This window comes from Zalophus californianus, chromosome 6, assembly GCF_009762305.2.
Source record: "Zalophus californianus isolate mZalCal1 chromosome 6, mZalCal1.pri.v2, whole genome shotgun sequence".
NCBI lineage: Eukaryota > Metazoa > Chordata > Mammalia > Carnivora > Otariidae > Zalophus > Zalophus californianus.
In genome coordinates, this window is record NC_045600.1 from 21,032,494 (window position 1) to 21,058,782 (window position 26,289).

General features: G+C 38.6%; 1 protein-coding gene across 2 annotated transcripts in view; it reads left to right on the forward strand.

The window, feature by feature from the left end:
* Positions 1-26,289, forward strand: part of SEL1L (SEL1L adaptor subunit of ERAD E3 ubiquitin ligase) — a 55,664-nt gene that overhangs the window by 18,373 nt on the left and 11,002 nt on the right. Inside the window, exons 4-18 of one of the 2 annotated variants that reach the window (XM_027569832.2) lie at positions 4,225-4,392; positions 5,987-6,092; positions 7,004-7,166; positions 10,083-10,136; positions 10,227-10,286; positions 12,219-12,300; positions 12,677-12,831; positions 16,303-16,359; positions 18,738-18,806; positions 21,225-21,302; positions 22,758-22,820; positions 24,110-24,197; positions 24,513-24,661; positions 25,431-25,596; positions 26,156-26,230. In XM_027569832.2, the coding sequence (XP_027425633.1) occupies positions 4,225-4,392; positions 5,987-6,092; positions 7,004-7,166; positions 10,083-10,136; positions 10,227-10,286; positions 12,219-12,300; positions 12,677-12,831; positions 16,303-16,359; positions 18,738-18,806; positions 21,225-21,302; positions 22,758-22,820; positions 24,110-24,197; positions 24,513-24,661; positions 25,431-25,596; positions 26,156-26,230 (1,533 nt within the window). The remainder of the gene's footprint in view (positions 1-4,224; positions 4,393-5,986; positions 6,093-7,003; positions 7,167-10,082; positions 10,137-10,226; positions 10,287-12,218; positions 12,301-12,676; positions 12,832-16,302; positions 16,360-18,737; positions 18,807-21,224; positions 21,303-22,757; positions 22,821-24,109; positions 24,198-24,512; positions 24,662-25,430; positions 25,597-26,155; positions 26,231-26,289) is intronic. The other variant, XM_027569833.1, reaches the window with a different exon arrangement.

Below are 26,289 nucleotides of genomic sequence, written 5' to 3' on the forward strand. Positions count from 1 at the left end.
TGAAAGAGTTGTCTGTGTTCACTAATTTCACCTCCTCTCTCCCCATTCTCTCATCCAACTCTCAGGATGCTCTGGTCCCTTCACGACCTCTAAATCCACTCTGCTCCAGTTACATTCTCTTTGCTGAATTCTTGGTCAGTTCTTGTTCCTCATCTTTCTGACCTCTCCCATATTTTTTCCTACTCTGAAGATGCTTTCATCACTTAGCTGTTGGTTTTCTGGAATCTGCCAGATCTTGAAATACAACGTCGCCCTGACACCCAGTCTTTTGATCCTCTGCTCCCATCTATACCAGGTTTCTGTGTAATGGCTGCACTGTAGCTGATTTAACCAGTCTCCTGTTGACAGACCTTTGAGTTCTTGTTGGTTTTATATCTTTATACACAAATACAGTCTTACACATATCTCTTTGTATCCTTATGGGAGCATTTCTACAAGTTAAACATCTTAGAAGTGGAAAAATATGATCCAAAGTATGGACTGTATAAATTCTAATAGGTATTCCTAAGGGTCCCTCTTTAAGAGGTTGTACTAACTGATGCTCCTACCAGCAGTATGAAAGTCCCCATTTACCTATAATCTGGCCAGCACTGAATGACTTCAGGTTTGGGGTTGTTGTTTGGGTTGTCCTCTTTTTTTTTTTTTTTAACTTTTTCTAGCTTTCTTGGATGATTTTTACTGACTTTGCAAGAGCAATTCTTTACTAGTTTAAATATAAAGTGGTCTGTTAATTATTACAAATTCTCATATAACATAAGTTGTAAAAATCTTACTGTCAAGGTTTAAATAGATTGTGGTATTGTGTCATTATTGTAGGGTCAAAATGTGATTCCTTATCTAGAACTGTGAGTTTTTACAGGAAGGTGCAAAATTGACTTAATGACACATTTTGCCCGCTTTCATTTTTAGAGTCAGGTTTGACTACTGGCTATCATGAACTTAAATTGCATAATCAGTCACCTCATTGTGCCAGAGCAGTGATTACCATGGTTTTTAAAGCTGGTACTATTTTTGTGGCAGTTTTTAAAACGATAGCTTTGAAATTCTTGCAAAATTTCTCCATGAAAAGAAAATTAACTGAAATTAACACTATTGTGGGGACTATCTACTTGAAATAATTGACCTGGAACTGGCAGTAGCAATTTCCCTGTTGTGATTTTGCTTGGAGAAGGTACCTGATACAAATTGTCTTTCTAGTTACTTACTAATAAAACATTATTTAGACCAAGATTCACTCTCACTAAATTGGTGAAGCATGGCACCTGGGGATTCTTCCTACTTAAGTTAGTGCTAATCAGCAGTAGGTTAAAACCTTTTGTTGCCAAAAGCCTTTGCATTCTTTCCAGTTTCTTTGCTGCTGTATAGTTCCATCACATGAAAGAGAATCCTTTCTTATATTTGCACCACTTAGAAAGTTTTGGCAAACTAGGATTCTTACGTCAAGCTATTTGTTTTTAAGACAAAAATTTCTATTATCAAAAAAAAAATTGGGGCACCTGCGTGGCTCAGTCGTTAAGCGTCTGCCTTCGGCTCAGGTCATGATCCCAGGGTCCTGGGATCGAGGCCCGCATCGGGCTCCCTGCTCAGCGGGAAGTCTGGTTATCCCTCTCCCACTCCCCCTGCTTGTGTTCCCTCTCTCGCTGTATCTCTCTGATAAATAAATAAAATCTTTTAAAAAAACCAAATATTCTTTTAAACTATTATATTTTATTTTGAAATTCAGATTTACAAACTGCTATTTTACAGGTACTATTTTTCTCAAGCAAATCTGAATCTAGTAGCAGTGCATATAGGAGAGCTGTTTTTCAAACTCTGGTTAAAATGACCCCTCTGAGGTGGTGCTAAAGGATACTTTGCTTTTTTGTACTAAAGATCGTTTCTTATAAACACAGACAGATTAAAGTGTTTGCCTCTGGTCAGTGATTACCAGGATGGTGAATGACATTTACCTGGTGGCAAACAGTTTGAAATTAATTTTGCCTTTCATAACTTACTGAAAATAGTTTTCAAATTAGTATGAATTCTTCTTTGCACGGGCAAGAAGGAGTGTCCATTTCCTGTGCTTTCAGAGCAGGAGCTCCTGTGATAGTAGCAGTGTCATCTCTTGAAGGCCTATTACCTTACGTGGCACACACCATGGTGGGTCCTTTAGGTGTATTATTTCAGTTCATCTTTGTGAGTAACGCTCTGCAGCAAGGACTCTTATCCCTATTTGTAGATAAGGAAGTTATCTGCAGATAATTTTACAGATAAGGGGAGAGATTAACGAATTTGCTCAAAGTGTACAGCTAGTAAGTGGTAGGGTTTGCATCAGGCATTCTGTCTCCAGAATCTGTACTCTTAATCACTAAGCTCTGATGCCTAATTACATTCTCCATGTAAAAGCAACCCGTGGAAGTTGACATGTACTCACACTTAACTGTGTATGGTTCTGGGCTCAACAGTGGCTCTCTGGTCTTCTCATGTACTTCTCATTCGGTACTCTTATGTGTACTCTTGGCTTCCAGTCTGTGAACTGGAGAACTTCCTCTTTGACCACAGCTGAAAAGATGTCTAAGACATCTTGTTTTTGGTTTTGTTTGTTAAAACCACTTTGAATGTAGCAGGATCAAAGCTTAACTTGTCTCTACCCTGATCCGTTTCATCCCTACCCAGTAACCTACTCCTCCTTTAGTGTTCTCCTAGTAAGGCAGCCATCCCCTCACTTCCTGAAGCCTTAATACCTGGGAGCCTTCCATGACTCCTCCCCTGTCATCTGCACATCTAGTCGATCAGGAAGTGGTGCCGTATCTACTTCCTTAGCATCAGTTGAGTACATCCACTTCTTTCATTCCATTATCCTCTTCAGGCTCCCATTACCTCTCAGTTACACTAATGTCACAACTTGTAAACTGGTTGCCTTGCATCCAGCCTTTTCTCCATTCCATTGTCCACTCTCTGAATAAAAATGTAAGTATGATCATATCATTCCTGTTTAAAACTCTTAAGTGAGTTTCCATTGTTCTCAGGATAAAGTCCAAACTCCTTAATCAGATTTATCAGGACATTCATAGTCTACCTTCTTTGTGCTGCTCTAGCTTTAGCCTCTTGTCCACTTGGGCACTCACACTGCATGTTCTAACGTATTAAACTTCTTGTATTTTTTTCTAAAGTGCTATCCTGTCTTTCATTTGATTCTTAGCTCACATGGTTCCCTCTGTCTAAAGTACTTCTGCCACCCCACCCTGAAGCAATTCATCCACCCTCTACTCCTACACGCCCGTGAAGTTCAGTGGTAAACCTCAGTTCCCAACAGGGGAGGTTTTCCTTTCTGTAACATCGATCACACTTTTGTTTGGTATCTCTCTTCCTTGCGAGGTGCTAAGTTGTATAGAGCCGAGACCTCTGTTCCACCTTGTTTCCAGCACCTGGCATGATTCCCAGCACCTAGAAGATAGTCAGAAAGAGCTTAAGAACAAATTGGAGATATGGTCTCTACTTTTAACAAGCTCAGAGTCTAGTGGGACAGGAGTATGGTAAAGAAAGAACCTCAGCAGATATCATACATGCTCTGATAAAATGCTAAGGTGTACGTGAGTGATGAACTTTACCTGGAGGAGCATTTTCCCTGTATAGCTTTATACTGTTAAAGAAACTGACTTATAACATTCAGATAGAAAAGAGGGGAATTGTGTTGAGCAGTGGAATTGATCTGGTTGCATTTGCCTTATTTTTTGCTCGCTAGTTAGCCAGGAGTTTTACGGTAGACTTCTAACATTCTAAGCTTTATCAGATTTTTTTTTTTCAAAGATTTTATTTATTTGACAGAGAAAGACACAGCAAGAGAGGGAACACAAGCAGGGGAGTGAGAGAGGGAGAAGCAGGCTTCCCATGGAGCAGGGAGCCCGATGCGGGGCTCGATCCCAGGACCCTGGAATCGTGACCTGAGCCGAAGGCAGACGCTTAATGAATGAGCCACCCAGGCGCCCCTAAGCTTTATCAGATCTTAAGAGCTTCAGAAATTCTAAGGTAGATACAGAGCTGCCATGTACACTAAGCCAGCCATGTTCACTAAGTTGACCTATCCTTAAGTCATCCTAAAGAAAATTGATGCTGACTCTTTCATGTTCCCCATTTCAAATCATGTATTTTTGTCTTCAAATTCTGATCATTAGAATTGACAATATTAAATCCATGGATACCAGAGGTGCTGTTCATGTTTAGAGTTTTTTCTTATCTTTTCAGCTCTGACCGCCATTGAAGGCACAGCACATGGGGAGCCCTGTCACTTCCCTTTTCTGTTCCTGGATAAGGAATATGACGAATGTACATCAGATGGGAGGGAAGATGGTAGATTGTGGTGTGCTACAACCTATGACTACAAGGCAGATGAAAAGTGGGGCTTTTGTGAAAGTAAGTATTGCTCAGTTGGAGGCATGTCCACATTGCTTTATGTCTCAGACAACATTTTTAAGGCCTTTTTCTAGCCATCCTTTCCCCACCTTGGTCAGAAGTGGTCCCCATCAATGACATAGATATAGTCTTAAAGAATGGACTTAAGAGCAGGAAGCATGCAGTATACTCACTCCCGGGCTATCACTTGGCCAGCTTATCACACTCGTGTTTTATTTAGAGATGATTTTCTGTTGCTCTGCGCAGGTTGTTCTGTAAACCCTCAGGCAGGCTGCTAAATTAATTAATGTAAAACGTTTTTTGGCAATAAAGAAAAACAGAACATTATGCTGAGGTTAATTAATAGTACTTAGAAGAAAAATAGATAATACCTTTTTAAAATACTTTGAGTGAAATGTGCTGTGCTAAGGTAATATTTGACAGATACAGTATATTTAACTGCCCTAAATGTTAATGTCAGTATTGCCTCTGAAGGCAAGCTATGTTTTTGGGAAGAACTTTCTAACTGATAAAGAACAAAGAGAACCTTGAACATACCTCTTTTGATACCAGATGACATTTTCAAAATAATGGCTCTGATTGAATATTTAGGCATTCCTTAGAGATAGTCAGATATAGTCCATCTTTGGGTGTGGGCCAGTACAATTAGGTACTCCTGTTTAATACATCAAATTTTGTTTTTATATTACGAGAAGAAGTCACTTCTATTTCTATAAATAACTCCTAATGAAATATTCAAATGTCTCTTGATGAGTTTTAGATTTCTGTTAAAATGCTTTCTAACAGTAGCAAAATAATTTTGGGGAAATCTAATGCTATGATTTTCAGTGTTGTACATAAGAAAAAACAGAATTTGACTATTAAATCAAAATCTATATTTAATAAAAATCCTTTTTTTCAACTAATTTTTCGTTATGTCATTAGTCACATATTTTCTGCTTGTAAAGACACAGCCTTTCTGGTGAGGCTGAAGTGTCCTTTGACTGCAACAGTATTTTTTCTGACTATTTTTTGTTTTGTTTTGTTTTTAAAGATTTTTTTTTATTTATTTGACAGACATAGCGAGAGGGGGAACACAAGCAGGGGGAGTGGGAGTGGGAGAACCAGGCTTCCCGCTGAGCAAGGAGCCCCATGTGGGGACTCCATCCCAGGACTCTGGGATCATGACCTGAGGCAAAGGCAGATGCTTAACAACTGAGCCACCCAGGCGCCCCTAACTACTGTTTTTTTATTGTTCTCTTGTCCTTCAGTTTTAGGTCACCTTGGCATATAATCATAAGGCTCTACTGAAATTTTAGTTGACTTATATAAAAAGTTTTAGAATTACTAGCAGAAAAGCACTTTCCAAAAACAGGTTGATACAGCTTTCTTTACAAGGAAGTGATTTTAATGAGTTTTACTGTTTTTTAAAAAAGTCTTAACTTTAGTCAGATAAGGCCACACATAAAAGCATGTGTCCTTAAAATCAGACTGGGAAATAGTGACATATCACTGTATTGGTAACTACCCAGAAGAAAGAATATATACTGATGTTTAATAAATAATTGGTTTAAAATTAAAATCGATTTAAAAGCATCTGACGTTTTGTTTTTAGCTGAAGAAGAAGCCACTAAACGGCGGCAAATGCAGGAAGCGGAAATGATGTACCAGACAGGGATGAAAATCCTCAACGGAAGCAACAAGAAAAGCCAGAAAAGAGAGTAGGTAGCACTGCCAGTCCATTCTTCCCCTGACATAGGCCATTATTGAGATAAAAAGCACTAAGTACTTGTTTTTTAAGTGCACTGCCGAAGACAGGATTTTTTTAGGCTGTATTATAAGAAAACCTGATATGACCTATAGACATTGGGGCATTACTTCTATCAGATTTCAGCTCTTCGGGCTAAAAAGATTATAAATACTCATCACAAGAATGAACAATAAGCAAAATGGAAATAATTAAAATTATAATAGTTTCTAAGAGCCAAGAATAAGTGTACTATTCAGAATTCAAAATGACATAAAAGGAATTGTCAGGTGTTTTTTTGTTTTTGCTTTGTAATTATCTTGCAGACAAACACTAGAATTTAGGAATTTGGAAAGAACATAAAGTTCAGTTGACTGTCTTTTAACATTTTATGTCCCTTAATTTCAGCTGACTTTTGTTATAGTCTGTGCAAAGATTTTAAAAGAAAATTGCAGTCGTTATAATTGGATTATTTATTAGATACTACATTATTATAATTCTTTCTCATTCTTAGACTGTTCTAAAATATTGCAATAACAGAACTGGTACCTTACATAAAAAGAAAAGTAGCCCAGAATGTTTTCTACATATATAAGTAAAATAATTTAGTGGAAATCAAATATCAGAGGGATTCTGTAGAATAAGAAAATTATTTATTGTGCATTTTAGTAGATTTTGTAAAAGAAAAAAAATTATTTTAAGTTTTTTTTTTATTTAAGTTATCTCTACACCCAAAATGGGGTTCAAACTCATGACCCCGAGATCAAGAGTCACACGCTCTTCGAACTGAGCCAGCCAGGCACCCCAGATTCTGTAAAAATTTTAATGGGAGTTCCAAAATATTGCTAATGTGTTTGTTTTTGTTTTAATTGCTTATGTTTAAAGAGCATATCGGTATCTTCAAAAGGCAGCAGGCATGAATCATACCAAGGCCGTGGAGAGAGTGTCATATGCTCTTTTGTTTGGTGATTACCTGACACAGAATATCCAGGCAGCTAAAGAGATGTTTGAGAAACTGACTGAGGAAGGCTCTCCTAAGGGACAAACTGTAAGTGTACTTTCATTGCAGAATCTCTTGGTACATAGCACTTGTTTATTTTCACAGTAGTTTACTCTTTATGCTCTGCCTTCCCTGAACAAGTAAGGCTGGAAGGTAAAATGGCTTTAAATACTAATCCTGCGGCAGATCGTTTTACCAATCTTCTCGGACAGTCTTCTTCCTCAGGGTGAGAACACTTGTGGTCACCTAGGGCATTTTGCAGCTGCATCTTACCACAATTATACTTGTAGTTTTCCACATTCAGTCTGTACAGAGTGAAACATAAAGGTAATTATTTTTTTATCTGAAATCACTCCCCATTGCCTTTTTTCCAAAGTTCAGATGCTCCAGCTTTTGTTAATCTTGGTGTTTTTTTAAAAGATATATTTTATTACAGAAGCAGTACATGTTCATTATAAGAAACTAGAAATACAAACTAAAAAAAAAAAACAAAACTAAGAAAGAAAACATCATCATATCTGTACCCTCTGGACCTGAACATTGGTAACATGTTAATGCATGCACACCCTTCTTGACCTTTCTCTTTGTGTATTTATACATGTGAGCTTCTTATCAAAATGAAATGTCACTGTCTACTGTTCCCTTCCTTGCTCTTTCGATAAGTAGCCCTCATCATTCCAGTCCAGTAAATGTAATACCCAGACGGTCTTCATAGGGCGTAGAACCAAAACATTTCCTTTATCCCTGTTTTGTCCAAAGCACTATCCAGTGCAGGACTACACCTTCTATTTGGTCGTTAATGCTAGCAGAGTCCCTGCCTTTCTTTTGTGTCTGTGCCCGAGATAGGGACAGTTGTTCTGCAAAATGGCCTTCTTAGTTTGTCTGTTTGCTTCTTCCTTTTGTCCTTTATTTGGGATCTTCATCATCTGTATTTCCCATAGAGGATATCACAGCTAAAGGCTGATGAACTAAAGTCAAGTATTTTTGTCTCAGACAGCCTTATAGGGGGATGTTCTGCATCCCATATCACATCACACCATTTGATAAATATTCTCTGCTTGATTTCGCATGAGTAATAGTAAGATTGACACCTGGATTTAGGAGGCCACCACATTTATTTTTAAGTGCTCTCAGTAATTCAGGTTTATCGGAGGTGTGGGATTTGCTTAAATATAAAATTTCTAGTCACGGTTAGCGGAAGTCTGTTTTTAGACTATTTAAACAATAACAGGAATTGTGACTTTTTTTTTTTTTTTAAGATTTTATTTATTTATTTGACAGATAGCGAGAGCAGGAACATGAGCAGGGGGAGTGGGAGAGGGAGAAGCAGGCTCCCTGCCAAGCGAGGAGCCCAATGCGGGGCTCGGTCCCAGGACTCCGGAATCATGACCTGAGCCCAAGACAGACGCTTAACAACTGAGCCACCCAGGTGCCCCATGACCATTGTTTTCTATAGGACTGAATATCTACCCAGTCTGCAACTCTTACACAGTTTTGGTTTAATTTATAAACAGGTTATATCTTAATTGTTCCCCCTTTGTTTTCAAAGCTTTTTTCCCCTTCTTTGTGTAAGTCAGATTTTATATATTCACACATACATTCTTTATTCTACAGACACATTTGGCTTTAAGAATGGTTGTACTTCTAAGGCATCTTTCCCCTCTAGTAATGGCACCCCACAATGCCATAGTGCTTTATATGGCATATTGCAAAGCACTCTCTCCATGGTAATGAATTCTAGCTGATGTAACAGACATAGTCCCAGAATCACACTGGCTCAACACTACAAAGAATTATTCCTTGTTCACACCAGGGTCAATGCGGTTCCCCTGCCTATGTCACTCTCTTCCCAATGCTGACACAGTCAAGGGCCACTTCTGCCACATAGCTGTACCATCTGAAACATGGGGCTTTCGAGCCATCATGAAGGGAGAAGAGAGGGCTGGAGGATTTTCTATAAAGTTTTTTTTTTTTTTTGAAGATTTTATTTATTTATTTGACAGAGAGAGACACAGCGAGAGAAGGAACACAAGCAGGGGGAGTGGGGGAGGGAGAAGCAGGCTTCCCGCCAAGCAGGGAGCCTGATGCGGGGCTCTGTCCCAGGACCCTGGGATCATCACCTGAGCCCAAGGCAGATGCTTAACGACTGAGCCACCCAGGCGCCCCTTCTGTAAAGTTTTTAATGGCCAGGCCTAAAAATGGCTTGCATCTCTCTTTGCCACATCCTAAACACGTGACCCTACCCAAGTACAAGGGTGGGGAGGAGGCGGGGCGGGGGCAGGGAGTGGCTGGGAAATGTAGAAGAGCTCATGGATTTTGATGAATGCTGGCACATGACACACCTGCCTTTCTGACTTTAGCTTTTACTTTCATGTCTTCAAGGATGGTCCTCAGTGGGCAAAGGTAGAACCTTATCAATGTATTGTTTGCTTGGTTGTAGTTTTTTGTTTTGGGGGTTTTTGTAATGAAAAATTGTGTGTGCTTCAGCATTGTAAAGTGACCTTTCTCTGTTTCCCCTTCAACATGACCCTTGCCGCCCCTTTTTATTGCTAGGATGTTTATCTTGGTAGCCTCTTACTATTTTCATTGTGTATTCTCCTTTGATAGGTAATGTGTTGATGTGATGATATAGGGGTTTTTTGGTTCTCATAATAGCTGTTGATCAAGATAAAGGAAAAGCCATGCTTGAATGTGTTCAGCTTTGGTTTTGTAATTAATATTTTATTAAGCTGTCTTTAATCTTCAAGCTAAACTTTTTGATTTGTTTAGTTGTATTTCATTGTGTAATTTGTAAAACCTTGAATGCATTTCTGAGGCTCCTTAATTAACCACAGTTATACATACTTGGATTGTTCAAGTCTTTCAAGATCTAAAGATTCTTGCATCTTTTCATTGTTCATAAAACTATGTCTGTGGATAAACTTCCACTAGGGAAGAATTCTTACTTTTACCATTTTATTTTAGGCTCTTGGCTTTCTTTATGCTTCTGGACTTGGTGTTAATTCAAGTCAGGCAAAGGTAATATTATTAAAACTTCATTGTATACTACCATTTGAATTGGGTCAGTGTGTGCCTGTGTTCAGTTAAGCATATTTTGTTCTTTCCCAGGCCCTCGTATATTATACTTTTGGAGCTCTTGGGGGCAACCTAATAGCGCACATGGTTTTGGTAAGTAGCACTTTAGTAACATTGAGGAGCAGAATTTTTGGTTCATGAAGGGTCATAGCTTTTCTAGCTTTCATGAATGAGATGCACTTATATTCATTAAGATCAAATATTCAGTTGAACATTCTTCGAATTCTTGTTAATGGGTACAACACTTGCATCTAAACATGGATGAAAATTTGCACAGTCCACAATTTTTCTTTAAAATGATGACTTTGGCTGATTGCCCTTGTGATAAATGGCTCTTTTTTATTTTCTGTAAGTTGGAAATGTTTGTCAAAATCATTTCTTCGATTATTACAGATTTTACATTGAAAATTGATTTATGTTTTACATTTAAATTTACACAAATAAGGAGATTGTTACAGGAATCAGCTAGAAAGGCACTTAACCCACACTGATGTTGGAAGGAGAGGTGAAAGGATAAACTTCTGAGGAAACAAGTAACTAAAGTAATTCTTGAGGGATAAATCGCAGTGAATAGAAGTGGAAGGGCATTCAGACAGCAGGAGCAATATATGCAGAAGGACAGTGATGAGGGAATGTGGTGCTTGCAAGAAAATGCAGGCTCTTTAGTGTGGCTGGAGAGTAGAATGTCAGGAAATTTATCAGGAATCATGTAAATGGGCTGTATGTCATGCCAAGGAGCTTGGACCTACCTCATCTGTACAGACGTAAACTGCTGAAGTAGTTTAAGCCAGTGAAAAACAAGGATGTTGCTCCGACTTTCTGAAACATTCCTCACTAATTTTGAAGTTTTTTTTCCCATTTGCTTTTTTCATCTATGGTAGGTAACATTTATTCCTCAAACAGTAATTGAAAAGTTCCTTTTAGATGAATTTTCCAGAAATTTAAAGCATATTTTTATATGGCAAAAGTATGTTACATTGGGGAGGGCATGTGCTATGGTGAGCGCTGTGAATTGTGTAAGACTGTTGAATCACAGACCTGTACCTCTGAAACAAATAATACATTCTATGTTAAAAAAAAAAAAAAGTAGGAAGGGAAAAATGAAGGGGGCGGAATCAGAGGGGGAGACGAACCATGAGAGACTGTGGACTCTGAGAAACAAACTGAGGGTTCTAGAGGGGAGGGGGCTGGGGGATGGGTTAGCCTGGTGATGGGTGTTAAAGAGGGCACGTATTGCATGGAGCACTGGGTGTTGTATGCAAACAATGAGTCATGGAACACTACATCAAAAACTAATGATGTAAGGTATGGTGATTAACATAATAAAATAAAATTTAAAAAAAAATTTTTTTAAAGTATGTTAAATATTTCTGACCAATATCTTTTTTTATTTACCAATCTTAAATAGTGACTACAGAATAAGAACATTAAATATTATACATGTTATTATACAGTAGTGCCCGAAGGATTGTTAAAGATTGTAAAGTTATTTAAGTCTGTGCTGAATGACTCAAGAGAGCTCTTACTTTTTTTTTGTTCTGTTCTTTATAGTTAGCTATCTTCCTCCTCAGTCTGAAATCATTTTTTGCTCATGTTACTGTGCCTGCTCCTGGTAGTCGCTCATATTCCCTATTTTGCTCATTTGTTGCTTCTTTCCTCGTTTGGTAGATCAACCCATTTTTGTTAAAATCAGGTTTAAAATAAGATTAGAATGTGTTCTAAGCAAGAACCTAAGTAATTTTCTCTTACACGTGAGATGCGCACACTTCATCCATAAAGTTCATGGCATCTATTTTGATTTCTTTGGGAACTTCATTATTTCCTAGTTCTTACCTATAGTCTGGTTTTTGGAGTTGCTGAATAAATTACCTCAGAACCTGAAACTCAGGATAAACGAGGTAGTAGTATACTGGGATCAAGGGACTGCAGAAGTACGTTCTGAGAGCGGGTGGCTTCATTCATTCCGGCAAGATTGCCAGTGAAGCGTGTGAACCTGCAGTCTTCTCACTGGAGCTTCTCTCACAGGGTTATCGGTACTGGGCTGGCATCGGAGTCCTCCAGAGTTGCGAATCGGCACTGACTCACTATCGTCTTGTTGCCAATCATGGTATCTATTTTTTTTTTGCCTTTCACCTTATCAAAAGAAATAAAAAACAGTATGGAATTAATTTCAAATACATCTGTTTTTGTTGTACTACTTGAAATCATCATGATCGACTCTCTTAAGTGGGATGATCTTTACACTAGTTGACTAAGATCTCCTTTGTGCCTGTGTGTGCGCGCACACGCGTACGTGTACACTTTGGATTCCACTTACTAAATATTTTGTGGAAAACACTGGGTCTGTATAGATTACTATTTTGTAATCTTTAGATTACTGTTAGCATAGTGTCTGTCAGTGTTTGGCAGCTGAAATTCTACTTCCTTCTGTGGAACAATCCTTCTGACCTTCCTCCATGTTATTACTTCATTGCCCTGTTTAGTTGCTAGTGATATCTCGCTGACAGGAGGCTCAGTAGTACAGAGAATACGGCTGCCTGACGAGGTGGAAAATCCAGGAATGAATAGTGGGATGCTGGAAGAAGATTTGATTCAATACTATCAGTTCCTAGCAGAAAAAGGTGATGTACAAGCACAGGTATGTGTTTAACATCTCAGGGCGTGTGTCACTGCATTATAACAGTCGTGGGGCAAACTCTTACCTCCCTAAGAAACGTTTCCATTGCTCTGAGCCATATTAACTACATATTAGAATCACCTGAGTAGCATTATTTTTAAAAGTACCAAGAGTCTCATACTGTGAAGACATTTCCATTTGAATGCATCAAGGATGTAGCCTAGTCATTGATAGTTCATAGAATCTGGCCAGGCGATTGCACCATGGTTGGAAACCACTGCTTGAACAGAGCAGTGTCTTGATGATGAAGGCTCTTATTGGAGTCACCAAGGATGAAAACTGCCCCTTTCTTTCAACAAAAAGTCTCTGGAACATTTGGAATTTCAGATGCCCTTTAGAGCCATTTACTGTTCATGTTTCCTTTGTTCATCTTGGACCATAATTTCCTCAAGGTCAAGGACAGAAGTAACCTTGTTCAATGTAAATTGTATGGTATATCCATCAAAGTACCATGTATAATTTGTTATTTCATGGGTTATTTCATAATCCTGAAATAAAAAAGAGGACTTCAACATCTGCCTTTTTTTCCATGCAGTTTATAGGTCTTTCCTGATTTAGACACATAGAGACATGAATGTTAGATACTTTTTGAGAACAATTGATTTTAAGACTTAACAGAAGGGCATCTTATGTTTAAAAAAAAACAAAACAAAACTGTAGTGAAAGATCTAAATCTTAGCTCATAGAAATTTTAATAAAGTTCTCTTGTCTAATTAAACATCTTTCTTTTATATCAGAGGCCAGTTAAAATTCAAAACTATCTAAAAGCCCCAAAATAGGGAATTATTTAGCTCAATTACAACACTTCCATGTATGGAATTTTATGCAACCATTAAAAATTATGTAGAATACTACTTACTGTGGAAAGCTGACTTTAGTGTATTCAGTGGAAAACTCAAGCTAAAAAAATCCGTATGTGGTATAGTATATCATTTTGTTCTTTTTGCTACTCGAATTACAACCTTAATACAGAAAAGTACGTAAATCGGAAGCCTACAGCCCCCTGATGGAGCACCAGGTGAGCCTCCTGTGAAGCGTAGCTAGCATCCCAGCAGCGGGCCCCCTGCCCCCAGTGGGTTGCCCTCAGAGCTGACTTCTAACACTATGGATCGGTTTGGCCTGGTTTTGAATTTTACGTTAAAAAAAAAAAATCATACAGCATTTTTTGGTATCAGCTTCTTTTGCTCAGCATTATGTTTATGAAATCAATCCATGTGTTTTCATGTAGCTGAAATTCATTCATTTACATTGCCCTATAGTATTTCATTGTATAAAAATCCCACAACTTATTTACCCATTTTACTCTTCCCAGATATGGGCGATTGCAGATAATGCTCTGTGCATATTCTCTTGCATGTCTTGTGCATCAGTACTGTCTTAAATTTCTATAACTTTATGAATCTTGATATGTGGTAGAATACATTTCCCTGTTGTCATAGTTTTCATGATATTTAGCTCTAATATTCATTGTGATTTCTTCTGACCCATGTGTAATTTTAGAAGTGCATTGCTTAGTTTTCATATAAATGGGGGATTTATTACTTACCGTTTGTGTTGATTTCTAGCTTAATCCACTGTGGTCAGAATATTCTCTGTATGGGACACCTGGGAGGCACAGTCAGTTAAGCATCTGACTCCTGGTTTCTGCTTAAGATTCTCTCTCTCTGGGGTGCCTGGGTGGCTCAGTCGGTTAAGCATCTGCCTTCAGCTCAGGGCATGATCCCAGGGTCCTGGGATTGAGCCCCGTGTGGGCTCCTTGCTCAGCGGGGAGCCTGCATCTAAACAAAAAAAATAAGAATATGCTATGTATGATTTCATTTGGGATTTCCTGAGACTCGCTTTATGATCCATTGTTTGAGCAAATTTCGTGTGCTAAAGAGAACATAAATTTTACAGTCTTTGGGTATAGTGTTCTTTATGTGTCAGTTGAGTTATGTTTCTTAATCCTGTTGTTCAAATCTTGTGAATCCTTACTGAATTTGTCTGCTTTTTCTGTGCAGTGCTGAGACAGTATTGTTTAAATTGCCCCCTTGGTGTGCCTATGTCTCTGTCTTCTTCTATTTCTGTCAATTTTGATTTATGTATTTTAGGCCATGTAGAGTGCATATAGACTTAATACTGTTATCTTTTTGTTAAATTAGCTTGTATATCATGAAATGTCCTCTTTTATCTCCAGAAATGTTTTTTGCTTTAAATTGTACTTTGGTACTAGCCAGCTATGCCACTTTCTTTTGGTTAGTGTTTACATGGAATATCTTTTCTATCTTCTGTATTCACCTCTTATGTTTAAGGTATGTCTCTTGGAAGCATCATTGGACTACTTTTTATTTTTTTTTAATCCATTCTGACAGTCTTTTAATTGAAAGTAATGAATATTTGTGTTTACATTTTCTGTGTTGCTTGCTTTCTTTCATTTTGCTTTTCCATGCTTCTTTATGTCTCTTTTCTTACATTCTCTTGGTTTCAATGTTTTTGCTGTTGTACCTCCTCCCCTCTACTGAGATGATAGCTGGACTTTGTTTATTTTATCAAAGTCTAATATGAATGAGCACTTTTACCATTTCTTGGACAATGCAAACCTTACAGTACTCTGTATGTGTTTTAATTCTATATATTTTTGGATCCTGCAAGATATTATTCTTGTATACAGTCCATATAATTAGATTTATTCATAAGTTTAACTTTTTTTTTTTAAAGATTTTATTTATTTATTTGACAGAGAGAGACAGCGAGAGAGGGAACACAAGCAGGGGGAGTGGGAGAGGGAGAAGCAGGCTTCCTGCCTAGCCTGATGCAGGGCTCGATCCCAGGACCCTGGGATCATGACCTGAGCCGAAGGCAGATGCTTAACGACTGAGCCACCCCCTATAAGTTTAACTTTCCATTCCTCTTTATTTCTTACTGCCAGGCTTCCCGGGATAATTTTCCTTCCTCCTAAAGAACATCCTTTAAGGGGCTCCTGGGTGGCTCAGTCGTTAAGCATCTGCCTTCAGCTCAAGTCATGATCCCAGAGTCCTGGGATTGAGCCCCACATCAGGCTCCCTGCTTGGCAGGAAGCCTGCTTCTCCCCCTCCCACTCCTCCCCCTGCTGTGTTCCCTCTCTCTGTCAAATAAATAAATAAAATCTTTAAAAAAAAAATCCTTTAGCATTTCCTTTAGAGTGAGTTCATTGGTGACAAATTCAGTTTTGGTTTGCCTGAAATTGCCTTTATTTCATCTTTATTTCAGAAAGATATCTTGTAATTAAAAGGCATTTTCAGTTTTTAAAAAATGTAGGTTTAAGTAGAGTAACATCTTCAGGAGTTAAGACTTAAGTCTTCACTTTTTTGGATTCTGAAGAGAAGCCTTTTTATGACAGATGATTTCTTACTGGTCTAATTTAATGACACCAGATGCTACCATGTACTTTTGCTCATTTTTGTTAATTTTCAGGTTGGTCTGGGACAACTGCATCTGCACGGAGGGCGTGGAGTAGAACAAAATCATCAGGTAACTTTCTTGTTCCCAGGGCTTTGTACTTCACGTTGTAGAAGGAAACAATGCTCTAGATGTATTTCTTATCAATGACAATATCAAGTTCATGTTACTTAGACAATCATCACAAATGATCTTTCAAGATCCATCTAACCCCTGAGAAAACTGAAGACTAAAAATGTGATTATACCTCATAGTTGTGAGAAGGGTTTTTTAAATTCTGAAACCTAGTTCTCAATATTGCCAAAAATACTTACACAGTATCTTGGTTTCCTGTGGTTATGTAGTAGAAGTATGTCTTAAAACTCCTGTTAGAAAATATTTCAGGGGTGCCTGGGTGGCTCAGTCGGTTAAGTGTCTGCCTTTGGCTCAGGGCATGATTCCAGGGTCCTGGGATCAAGCCTCGTATCCGGCTCCCTGCTCCATGGGGAGCCTGATTCTCCCTCCCCTCCATGAATAAATAAATAAAATCTCTGAAAAAAAAAAACTTCATAGAACCGAGGAAAAGTCATTGTTGAGTTTGTGAGAAATTAGGAGTATACAAGTATAGCAGTCAGATCTGTACCCAGCTTTTGTGTGCTTTATGCCCTAAATCTTGCTCATCTCTTCCCTTGTATCCATCAATACAACTGCCACTTGTATGAGTCATCTCCTGCTTGCATTTCCTAAGCAGTAGCCTATGTTTGTAAACCACACACCTAATTCTGTAGTTCCCTTGCTTAAAACTCGAGTGGTCCATGGTTATCAGTCGCTTAAAAACCAAAACCTTTATTTAACATGATTTCCAGGATTTGTACCAGTCTCTGTTTCCTTTACCAGCCCCTTGCTTTCTGACTCACAGGCACATTTACCTTTTCTCAGGTCTTTGAAAATATGAAGAAACTATCTCAGGATTTCTGGAATGCTAGTCCCTCTGTCTAGAGTGAATATTATCCCACCTCCCTTCTTTACGTAGCTAATTCCTACTCATCCTCCAGAATTCATCTCCAATCTCTTCCCCTAAAATGTTTCTCTAGTCTCCTAACCCCACTCCAGGAATAGGTCATGCACCACAGTTAAAATTTCTGAAAATCTGTATTTATGGCCCTTACCCATTGTAAATTTGCTGAATATGTAATTAAGTTTTTTCCTCTGCTAGAACTTAAGTTGCAAAAGACCACAGACTTCGCCGGTTTATTCCCAGCACCTGACAATGCCTAGCACATAATGAGTTCTTAATAAATGTTTGTCAGACTAATAAAACTGTTATTCTGCCATAACAGTTAAATATTCTAATTAAGGTTATTTCGTTTCCATATCCCATCAACTTTAAGTAGATCATAATAAAATATACTTGTCACTTAAAACTATAGCTAATACCCATGGTTTGTTTGGTGTTTTTTAATTCAGATGGCATTTTGACTGCTTTCATTGTCTTTAGGTCATTCAAATGTATGTCATTAGGCCAGATGAACTGGCTAATAAAAATGTCAGATGAGATAATTCCAGATGATAAGTTTGCTGCATACCTTTTATACAAGTTTTGGGGTATCCTTGGTGTATGCTGCTTATTTGTGAAATACCTACACAACAATAAATTTTTTCACCAGCTTCTCAGAAGGAATAAAAGGAGTTCCCAGTATATAACTGCATTAATTCATCAGTAGTTCATGTGCCTGTTATGTGCCTATTCACTGCTAGGCATTCAGAATACAATGCTAGACAAAATAGCTTTGGTCTTTTTGTCCTTACAGAGCATCAAGTTTAATAGAACTAGAATATTAGGTATTTTTTTAAATAATCACACCAACAAACATGTAATAAATTGTGATTGTTGTTATTAAGGAGAATGAAAGGGTCCAGTAACAGGTTAATAAGTGGGAGGTGGCAGTTGTCTCTGAGGAGAAATGGATGACATTTAAGTCGAGCCTGGAGGTAAGATCATTCCAGGCCAGAAAGAGTAGTATGTGTGTAGGTACTGAGGCAGGAAGGACCAGAGTGCAGAGAGCAAGCTGAACAGTACTGAGGTAAGCAGTGTCTGATCACGCCAGTATAGCCCCTGCAAGATTTCAGGGGGCTGTAAGGACCAGCATATTAAGTGTTTTGAACTGTTGCTTTGGGTGACTGAAGACTAAAGGCAGGAGACCAAGGAGGGGCGTGTTCCAGAATTTCGGGTGCGAGATAATATAGCTTAGCCTAGAATTGTGGTCATGGAGGATCATGGGTGGATTCAGGTGGAATTTGGTGACGAAAGTTACAGGATTCAGTGATGGATTGGGCGTTACAAGATTTTTTAAATGTTCCGAAATGATTATTTTGGTTAAGAGCCAAAGGCAGATTCTGTAAAAACTAATTATTTTATTTTATTTTATTTTATTTTTTTAAAACTATTTTAATAAATTCTTTTCTCACAGAGAGCATTTGACTACTTCAATTTAGCAGCTAATGCTGGCAATTCACATGCGATGGCCTTCTTGGGAAAGGTACTGTATGTTCTGTGAATGTATTACATAATAGCAAGTGGTGTTTGCATAATAAGCACATGTTGTCAAACTCAACCCCCCAAAACAAATAAGTCAAAAAATGGGCAGAAGACATGAATAGACACTTCCTAAAAGAAGACATACAAATGGCTAACAGACACATGAAAAAATGTTCATCATCATTAGCCATCAGGGAAATTCAAATCAAAACCACATTGAAATACCACCTTACACCAGTTAGAATGGCAAAAATTGACAAGGCAAGAAACAACAAATGTTGGAGAGGTTGTGGAGAAAGGGGAACCCTCTTACACTGTTGATGGGAATGTAAGTTGGTACAGCCACTTTGGAAAGTGTGGAGGTGCCCCCCAAAATTAAAAATAGAGCTACCCTATGATTCAGCAATTGCACTACTGGATATTTACCCCAAAGACACAGATGTAGTGAAAAGAAGGGCCATATGCACCCCAATGTTCATAGCAGCATTGTCCACAATAACCAAACTGTGGAAAGAGCCGAGATGCCCTTCAACAGATAAATGGATAAAGAAGATGTGGTCCATATATACAATGGAATATTACTCAGCCATCAGAAAGGATGCATACCCAACTTTTGCATCAACATGGATGGGACTAGAGGAAGATTATGCTCAGTGAAATAAGTCAAGCAGAGAAAGTCAGTTATATGGTTCCACATATATGTGGAACATAAGGTATTAATAGCACGGAGGACATTAGGAGAAGGAAGGGAAAAATGAAGGGGGGAGATCGGAGGGGGAGACGAACCATGAGAGAATAAGAACTCCAAGAAACAAACTGAGGGTTTTAGAGGGGAGAGGGGTGGGGGGATGGGTGAGCCCAGGGATGGGTATTAAGGAGGGCACATATTGCATGGAGCACTGGGTGTTAACACGCAAACAATGAATCATGGAACACTACATCAAAAACTAATGATGTACTGTATGGTGACTAACATAACATAATAAAAAAAACAACAAAAATAAAATTTTTTTCTATTTTTCATAAATCTTAAAAAAAAATAAGCACATGTTGTAGTTACAATCTACAGTTTACCAAAAATAAACTGGAAATAAAATTTCCAATACAAGGATATTGTGTCTTGTGGTAAGGTAAGTGATTTCGAGGCATTTTCTTAGGTAACATAAGGGAAACAGCATTTCCTCATCAGTATGTTAATTTTCTGTTGAAATTAGCTATCACTGAGCTCCTGCTTTGTGTGTATCATACACAATAATGAGGGATTTTTTCTTTTTGCTGTGCAGTTTTTTTGTTTTTTTTTTTTTTGCTAAGTCTGTGATAATTGCCTGTTTTCTTCCGTGCTGAGTAGAGGCCACTAGAGTTTGTCAGCATTTGTCTGCAGGCTTTAATCATCCTCAGTGTGACAGCTATCACTCACCTGTCAGCGTGGTTCTTTTCTAAGCAAGGAAACACCAAAGTCTGGAGACATAACAAGTAGATTCCATGTGACATGGCACTGTTTCAGAACTTCCTTTTTCATTTTTTTGAAAACAAATATAGTATACATCAGTGGATATTTTCATCCATAACCAAATCCTAAGGTTAGGATGCTTAGGTAGAATAAATCTGTCACAAAGGTTCTTACAAATAGAAAAAAAATCTCATCAGTATTTGCCACATAATCACAACCAGTTATTTGGGGCCTGAGAACCATACATGTAGACATCCCAACTATTATAGCATCGAAATTAGTATTCCCCATCTATTTTTGTTAAGCTTTTAAGAACTTTCCATTCTAGCCCTTTCAGTTCTTGCTCTGAATTCCTAATTAACCCTATCTCAAAAAAAGATTTCCATTTCCGTTTTCTTAATGTATACATGGATGAAAACAGTCTCAGTCATTCTGTTCTTTCTCTTGTCCGTTTTATCATGTTCTGTACCTGGTACTCTGATCATTCAGTGCTTGAAACCTTTTAAAATAACCTTTTAGTTATTTCTTTTCCTGAACGTAAGACCTACCCTGTATCTTACCCTGAGGGAAGTCATGGTGGAAGAGAGAGGGAAGTGGGCGTTGCCAACAGCACCCCTTTCTCTTGTGTAGTCACTGACCCCAAGCAACTCAACAACCATTTGACTGCCCTGGGATAGAGTGAGAGAGAAGATCACCTTGAGTTAAAGGTCTTCTCCCCTGAGATTGATCTGTGAACTGATTTTAATATATTCACGTTTGTAAAAAAGTCATAAATTTGTTATGACAAAGAAGATACAATAATATTGTTTACTTTTAAGGTTTTGCTTTTAAATCTAAAATATCCTATGGGGAATTTTAAACTGTTCAAAGATTTCATGATATCTAACAAAAACCAGAATGAGATGAGATAGAAATACATTATAGGTGAGAGGAATATAGCGTTTAATAAAATTAGGCTCTGTTTTCCAGATGTATTCAGAGGGAAGTGATATTGTACCACAGAGTAATGAGACAGCTCTTCACTATTTTAAGAAAGCTGCTGACATGGTAAGACCTCATGATTCAGTGTATTGAAATGTGTGCCATATTATTATTATTTTAATAAATAAGTCTATTATACTGAAAGATTAGTCTTAACCAACTCATGCCTCAAATTATTGAAAGCACTTAGGTAGGGCGCCTGGGTGGCTCAGTCGGTTAAGCGACTGCCTTCGGCTCAGGTCATGATCCTGGAGTCCCGGGATCGAGTCCCACATCGGGCTCCTTGCTCAGCAGGGAGTCTCCTCCCTCTGACCCTCTTCCCTCTCGTGCTCTGTATCTCTCATTCTCTCTCTCAAATAAATAAATGAAATCTTTAAAAAAAAAAAAAAAAGCACTTAGGTAAATGTGATTCATGGGAATGGACTGGCTAGAAAAAAAAACTTTCCAGGGGCGCCTGGGTGGCTCAGTTGGTTAAGCAACTGCCTTCGGCTCAGGTCATGATCCTGGAGTCCCGGGATCGAGTCCCGCTTCTCCCTCTGACCCTCCCCCTCTCGTGCTCATTCTATCTCATTCTCTCTCTCAAATAAATAAAATCTTAAAAAACAAAAAACAAAAAACTTTCCAGTAAAAAGTGATTTATTTGGTGGGGGCAAGTTATTGAATATTAAGCCTCTGTTTCAATTTCATTGAGAAGTTTCCTCATCAGGGAAATACTGATTTTAGTAATGCAATTGAGAGTTATAATAATTTGCCCTATTTGTTTTGCAACTTGGGGTTTAAAACTTACATAACTGGGTACTTTCGATAATCATAAATATAAAACTTAGGCTTTCTTTGGCCCAGAGAAAACTACATATGAATATTTAAGAGCCTGTATGCCTCCAGTGTGTATGCTTATCTCCTTGCCAACTACATACTACTTTAGTTCCAAATGTCGAGTATTTCCCAAGGGAGTGCTGTGACACTTTTTAAAAAGATGCCCCTGTCCGTCTGAGTTTAGGTTGAATTTTAGATTTTTCTCTTTCAGGTCTCAAAACAATGATTATCTTTGTTCTGTGACACTCCAGTAATCATAACTGTATTTTGCCACCTGATCCCAATATTGCTGTTTTACATGGTGGTTGACTTTCCACCGTGGCATCTTCCTTCTTTATTGGGGAGGGAGGTTACCAGTGAAAAACTACCCAAAAAGTGACCTACTTTTAATTTTAAGAGAAGAAATACATTTGTCATGTGTTCTGTCATAAACTCATGGAACAGATGGTCATAAGGTAAGTCACCAAAATTTAATTCTAGATAAATGTACTGTTTCCTCTTTTTCAGCAAATTACTGAAGACCCCCAAATCTCTGAAAGTCAGTATTACATTTAGCCTGCTGGGAAGGAGAATTTTGAATTGAAAAAATGCAAAGACATTTTTTGAATATGCTTAAAACTTCTTTGGTAGTCATTTATTCTTGGCTGTTTTTTTTTTTTTTTTTTTTTTAATGAATCCTTTCACTCTTTTGTCTCTGGTTTGCAGGGCAACCCAGTCGGACAGAGTGGACTCGGAATGGCTTACCTCTATGGGAGAGGAGTTCAAGTTGTAAGTTTTCAGTCTAACATTCTGACTTAAACAAGCAGTCAGCTGGTGAGGTAGGGAAGTATAACTAGCTGGCTTCCAGTCCGGGTGAAATCCTTCCTTTATGTCCAGAGCTGAACCTTTTCCTGTTCGCTGAGTACCCGGCACCCTCCGTACTAACTGCCTTCTTCGAATGGCTCTGTCTCTGACACTTCCGCTAAAGATGTGAAGCTAGTTCTCATTCTGTCTGCGCTCTCCACCCTACCTGTGCTTCCATCTCTCCAAGACTCCTCCCCCCCTACTTCTTCACTGGAGCCTAAGAAAATGTTTATCCCTCCCATTTAGAAGGAGAAAAGCTTTCTGTTCTATTCTTTGCCCTTCTAGCTACTACCTCTCTTCTCTCCAGTCCGTCACTACAAAGCCAGGTTTCTCCAAAGAATGAACTATAGTAGTGGCTACCACTCACTCTTCGGGTCTCAGCAGTCAGGCTTCTGCCTCATGTAACTGCTCTATGCAGGTCACCAGTAATTTCCCAAATGTCAGCTCCTGTTGACTTGTTGGTTCTGTGTCACTTGAACTCTTTCTTCCCTGGAATTCTGCAAGTTCTCTTGGTTTTCCTAGGCCACTGCTTCTCATTCTTCTGTACTACTTCCTCATGTTAGATGTCCCAAGATTCTCGTTGCTGCCCTCTTCTCTGTGTGATCTCTCCAAGTAAAATGTATTTAATTTGGGCCTGAAATGAAGACTTAGGTTTAGGATTCCAATCTGTAGGTGTTCCCTAGCACAGAAGACAGTAGTGTGTTCTCATGGTGATTCCTCCTAGTCGTTTTAGGACACTAAAATTCAGTCGTGATCTTTGTTTTCATTTTTCTCTGAGGATGGTTATATTTGAAATCTAATAATCGTGCTTGATAAGCTACACAGGAAAAGAATGAATAAGGAGAAAATAATTTTCCTTTTTTAATGTTAGAAAAATTGAAGTTTAAAAAAGATTTGTTGGTTAATAGGAAAGATAGGAGTGTTTCTTAAGTCCTGGTCTTGTGTTCCAAGGTTTCTCCGAAGAACCAGAACTAGCGTTGTGTAGGCTTTCTGAGAGTGAACATACAGATTGTTCACAGTCTTAAATATATTAACCCCTCTGGGACATAGACTACCATCTGTATATTATAAAAAAATTAGAAGGTAGTCTTTTTAATGGCTCTTTGAGAATATCTTATATGTGTTTTTTTAACTCTTTTTAATGAATGACTAACTTCTGAGTATATCAACCTTTTGAGTTTTCTTATGTGACCATGTGACCTCTTTTCCTACAGAATTATGATCTGGCACTAAAGTACTTCCAGAAAGCTGCTGAACAAGGCTGGGTGGATGGGCAACTGCAGCTTGGCTCTATGTACTATAGTAAGTAACGTTGGCATTAAACGCTGTGTATACCGACATCTAAATTACTAATTTTCCACCAGATGCCATTGTGATAAATGAGAGCATTCTGGCTGATTAATATTCTCCCAATGCAATGATTTGTGCATCTTGTTTTTCATTGTAAATTATGTTAATCCGTATTAATATACTAATCTGCATTAGTAGGATTCACATCTTTCCTGAGTAAGAATTCTGAATTTCATTTGATTTTACCCATTATTTAAGCCTTCTCTGGTGCTTCAGCTAAATCTTCTTTAAGACTGTTTCTGACCTTTCGTGTGATTGTTCTTACAGATGGCATTGGAGTCAAGAGGGATTATAAACAGGCCTTGAAGTATTTTAATTTAGCTTCTCAGGGAGGCCACATCTTGGCTTTCTATAACCTAGCCCAGATGCACGCCAGCGGCACAGGTGTGATGCGATCGTGTCACACTGCAGTGGAGGTAAGGGCTTTTATCCTGACTTGTACACAGGAAATGGATTTTCTCAAGAGGAAAATCTGTCATTTTAATTCTGCTTTTCTTTGCATGATTTTTTCTCAAGTAGAAACAGACTCGACCTATTAGTTTTGATACACTGAGGGAAGACTCAGGGCCTGTGTGTCAGTGTCATGCTTCTTTATCTCATGTGTCTCTCCCCACTAGAATCCACACCTATAAGGACAGGTGGTGCTGTCTGCAGTCTCTTTAGCACCTAGAAAGCATCTGAAACACCACCAAAAAGTTGAATGAATGTTGTAAAAGGGAATGCTGATGTCTCCCAGAGGGAACTTTTCCTTTTAGCTCTTTCATAACTGGCACTTCCGAGTGGCATTTGATGAATGCTTGGCACAATTTCCAAACTGCTCTGTTCTTCAGTTTCCTTGGTTGTGAAACGGGGCACTTAATAGGACTTACCCCATGGAGTGGCCCCCATGACCTCATGGGAGCTCTAAGGGAAACTCCATACCTACTGTACATAAAGCAAGCACTAGAACAGTGCCTGGCAAGGGTAATGATATATAATTGTTTACTATTATTTTTGTAAACCTCTTCTAAAGACTGACTGAAAACTTCAAATAAAATCCCAGACTTGTGTATGTATTTAATAAAGCTACCAGCGATGCAGAGAGGTAGCCTCACAGTCACTTATAGCCAAAGTGCAAAACTGATTTTCTGGCATATGTTCCTTACTTTGTTACGGGTTTTTTTTTTTTTCCTCCTGTTCTCACAGTTGTTTAAGAACGTCTGTGAACGAGGCCGCTGGTCCGAGAGGCTTATGATGGCCTATAACAGCTATAAGGACGGCGACTACGATGCCGCCATGATCCAGTACCTCCTGCTGGCCGAACAGGGCTATGAGGTGGCGCAGAGCAATGCAGCCTTCATTCTCGATCAGAGTAAGGTTCACTGCCGTCCTCCCTTGCCTTTAGAATACAGAGGCTCACGTCGGGTCACCTGTTCATGCTTAAAGTGAAAAGCCACAAAGAAACTTCTTTATTGTTGTAAATTGACCTTAATAACACATGAGTATAACTTCCCTCAGCTCCCTAAGCCAGCCAAGTTAGTGTTATATGTTAGAGTTGACAGTAGAAATCGATTTGCCGTTCGTTTCACAAATCCATCTTCCAAAATCAGATACAACAACATGGTTTTTCCAGCAGTACGTAGTCCATAGGAGCAGCTCAGTAGTTAGTCTCCTTATTAGTTCTGTGGATACAACATGTTGCAGGGAAGTAGCGTGTCCTGGATAGAGGCAGTGATTCCTTTGAACTTGGTATTTTATTCTAATACTGGTTTAATGTCAATACAGTGCTTTTTTCATTTAATATTCGCCATATCCCAATTCTTGTTTAAATGATGTTCTACATAGCCACTCTGGCTTATAAATGAACCCTAAGAGTCTAGTGCCTGTCTTTCTTAAGTGCCTGATTTGTATTTACTTCATCTTCCCCATAGGGGAAGCAACCATTGTGGGGGAGAACGAGACTTACCCCAGAGCTTTGCTGCACTGGAACAGGGCCGCCTCGCAAGGTGAGTGGCCACTGCCTTCTAGGGAAGAGTTTCACCCCGGGACCTTTCTTTACTGTCTC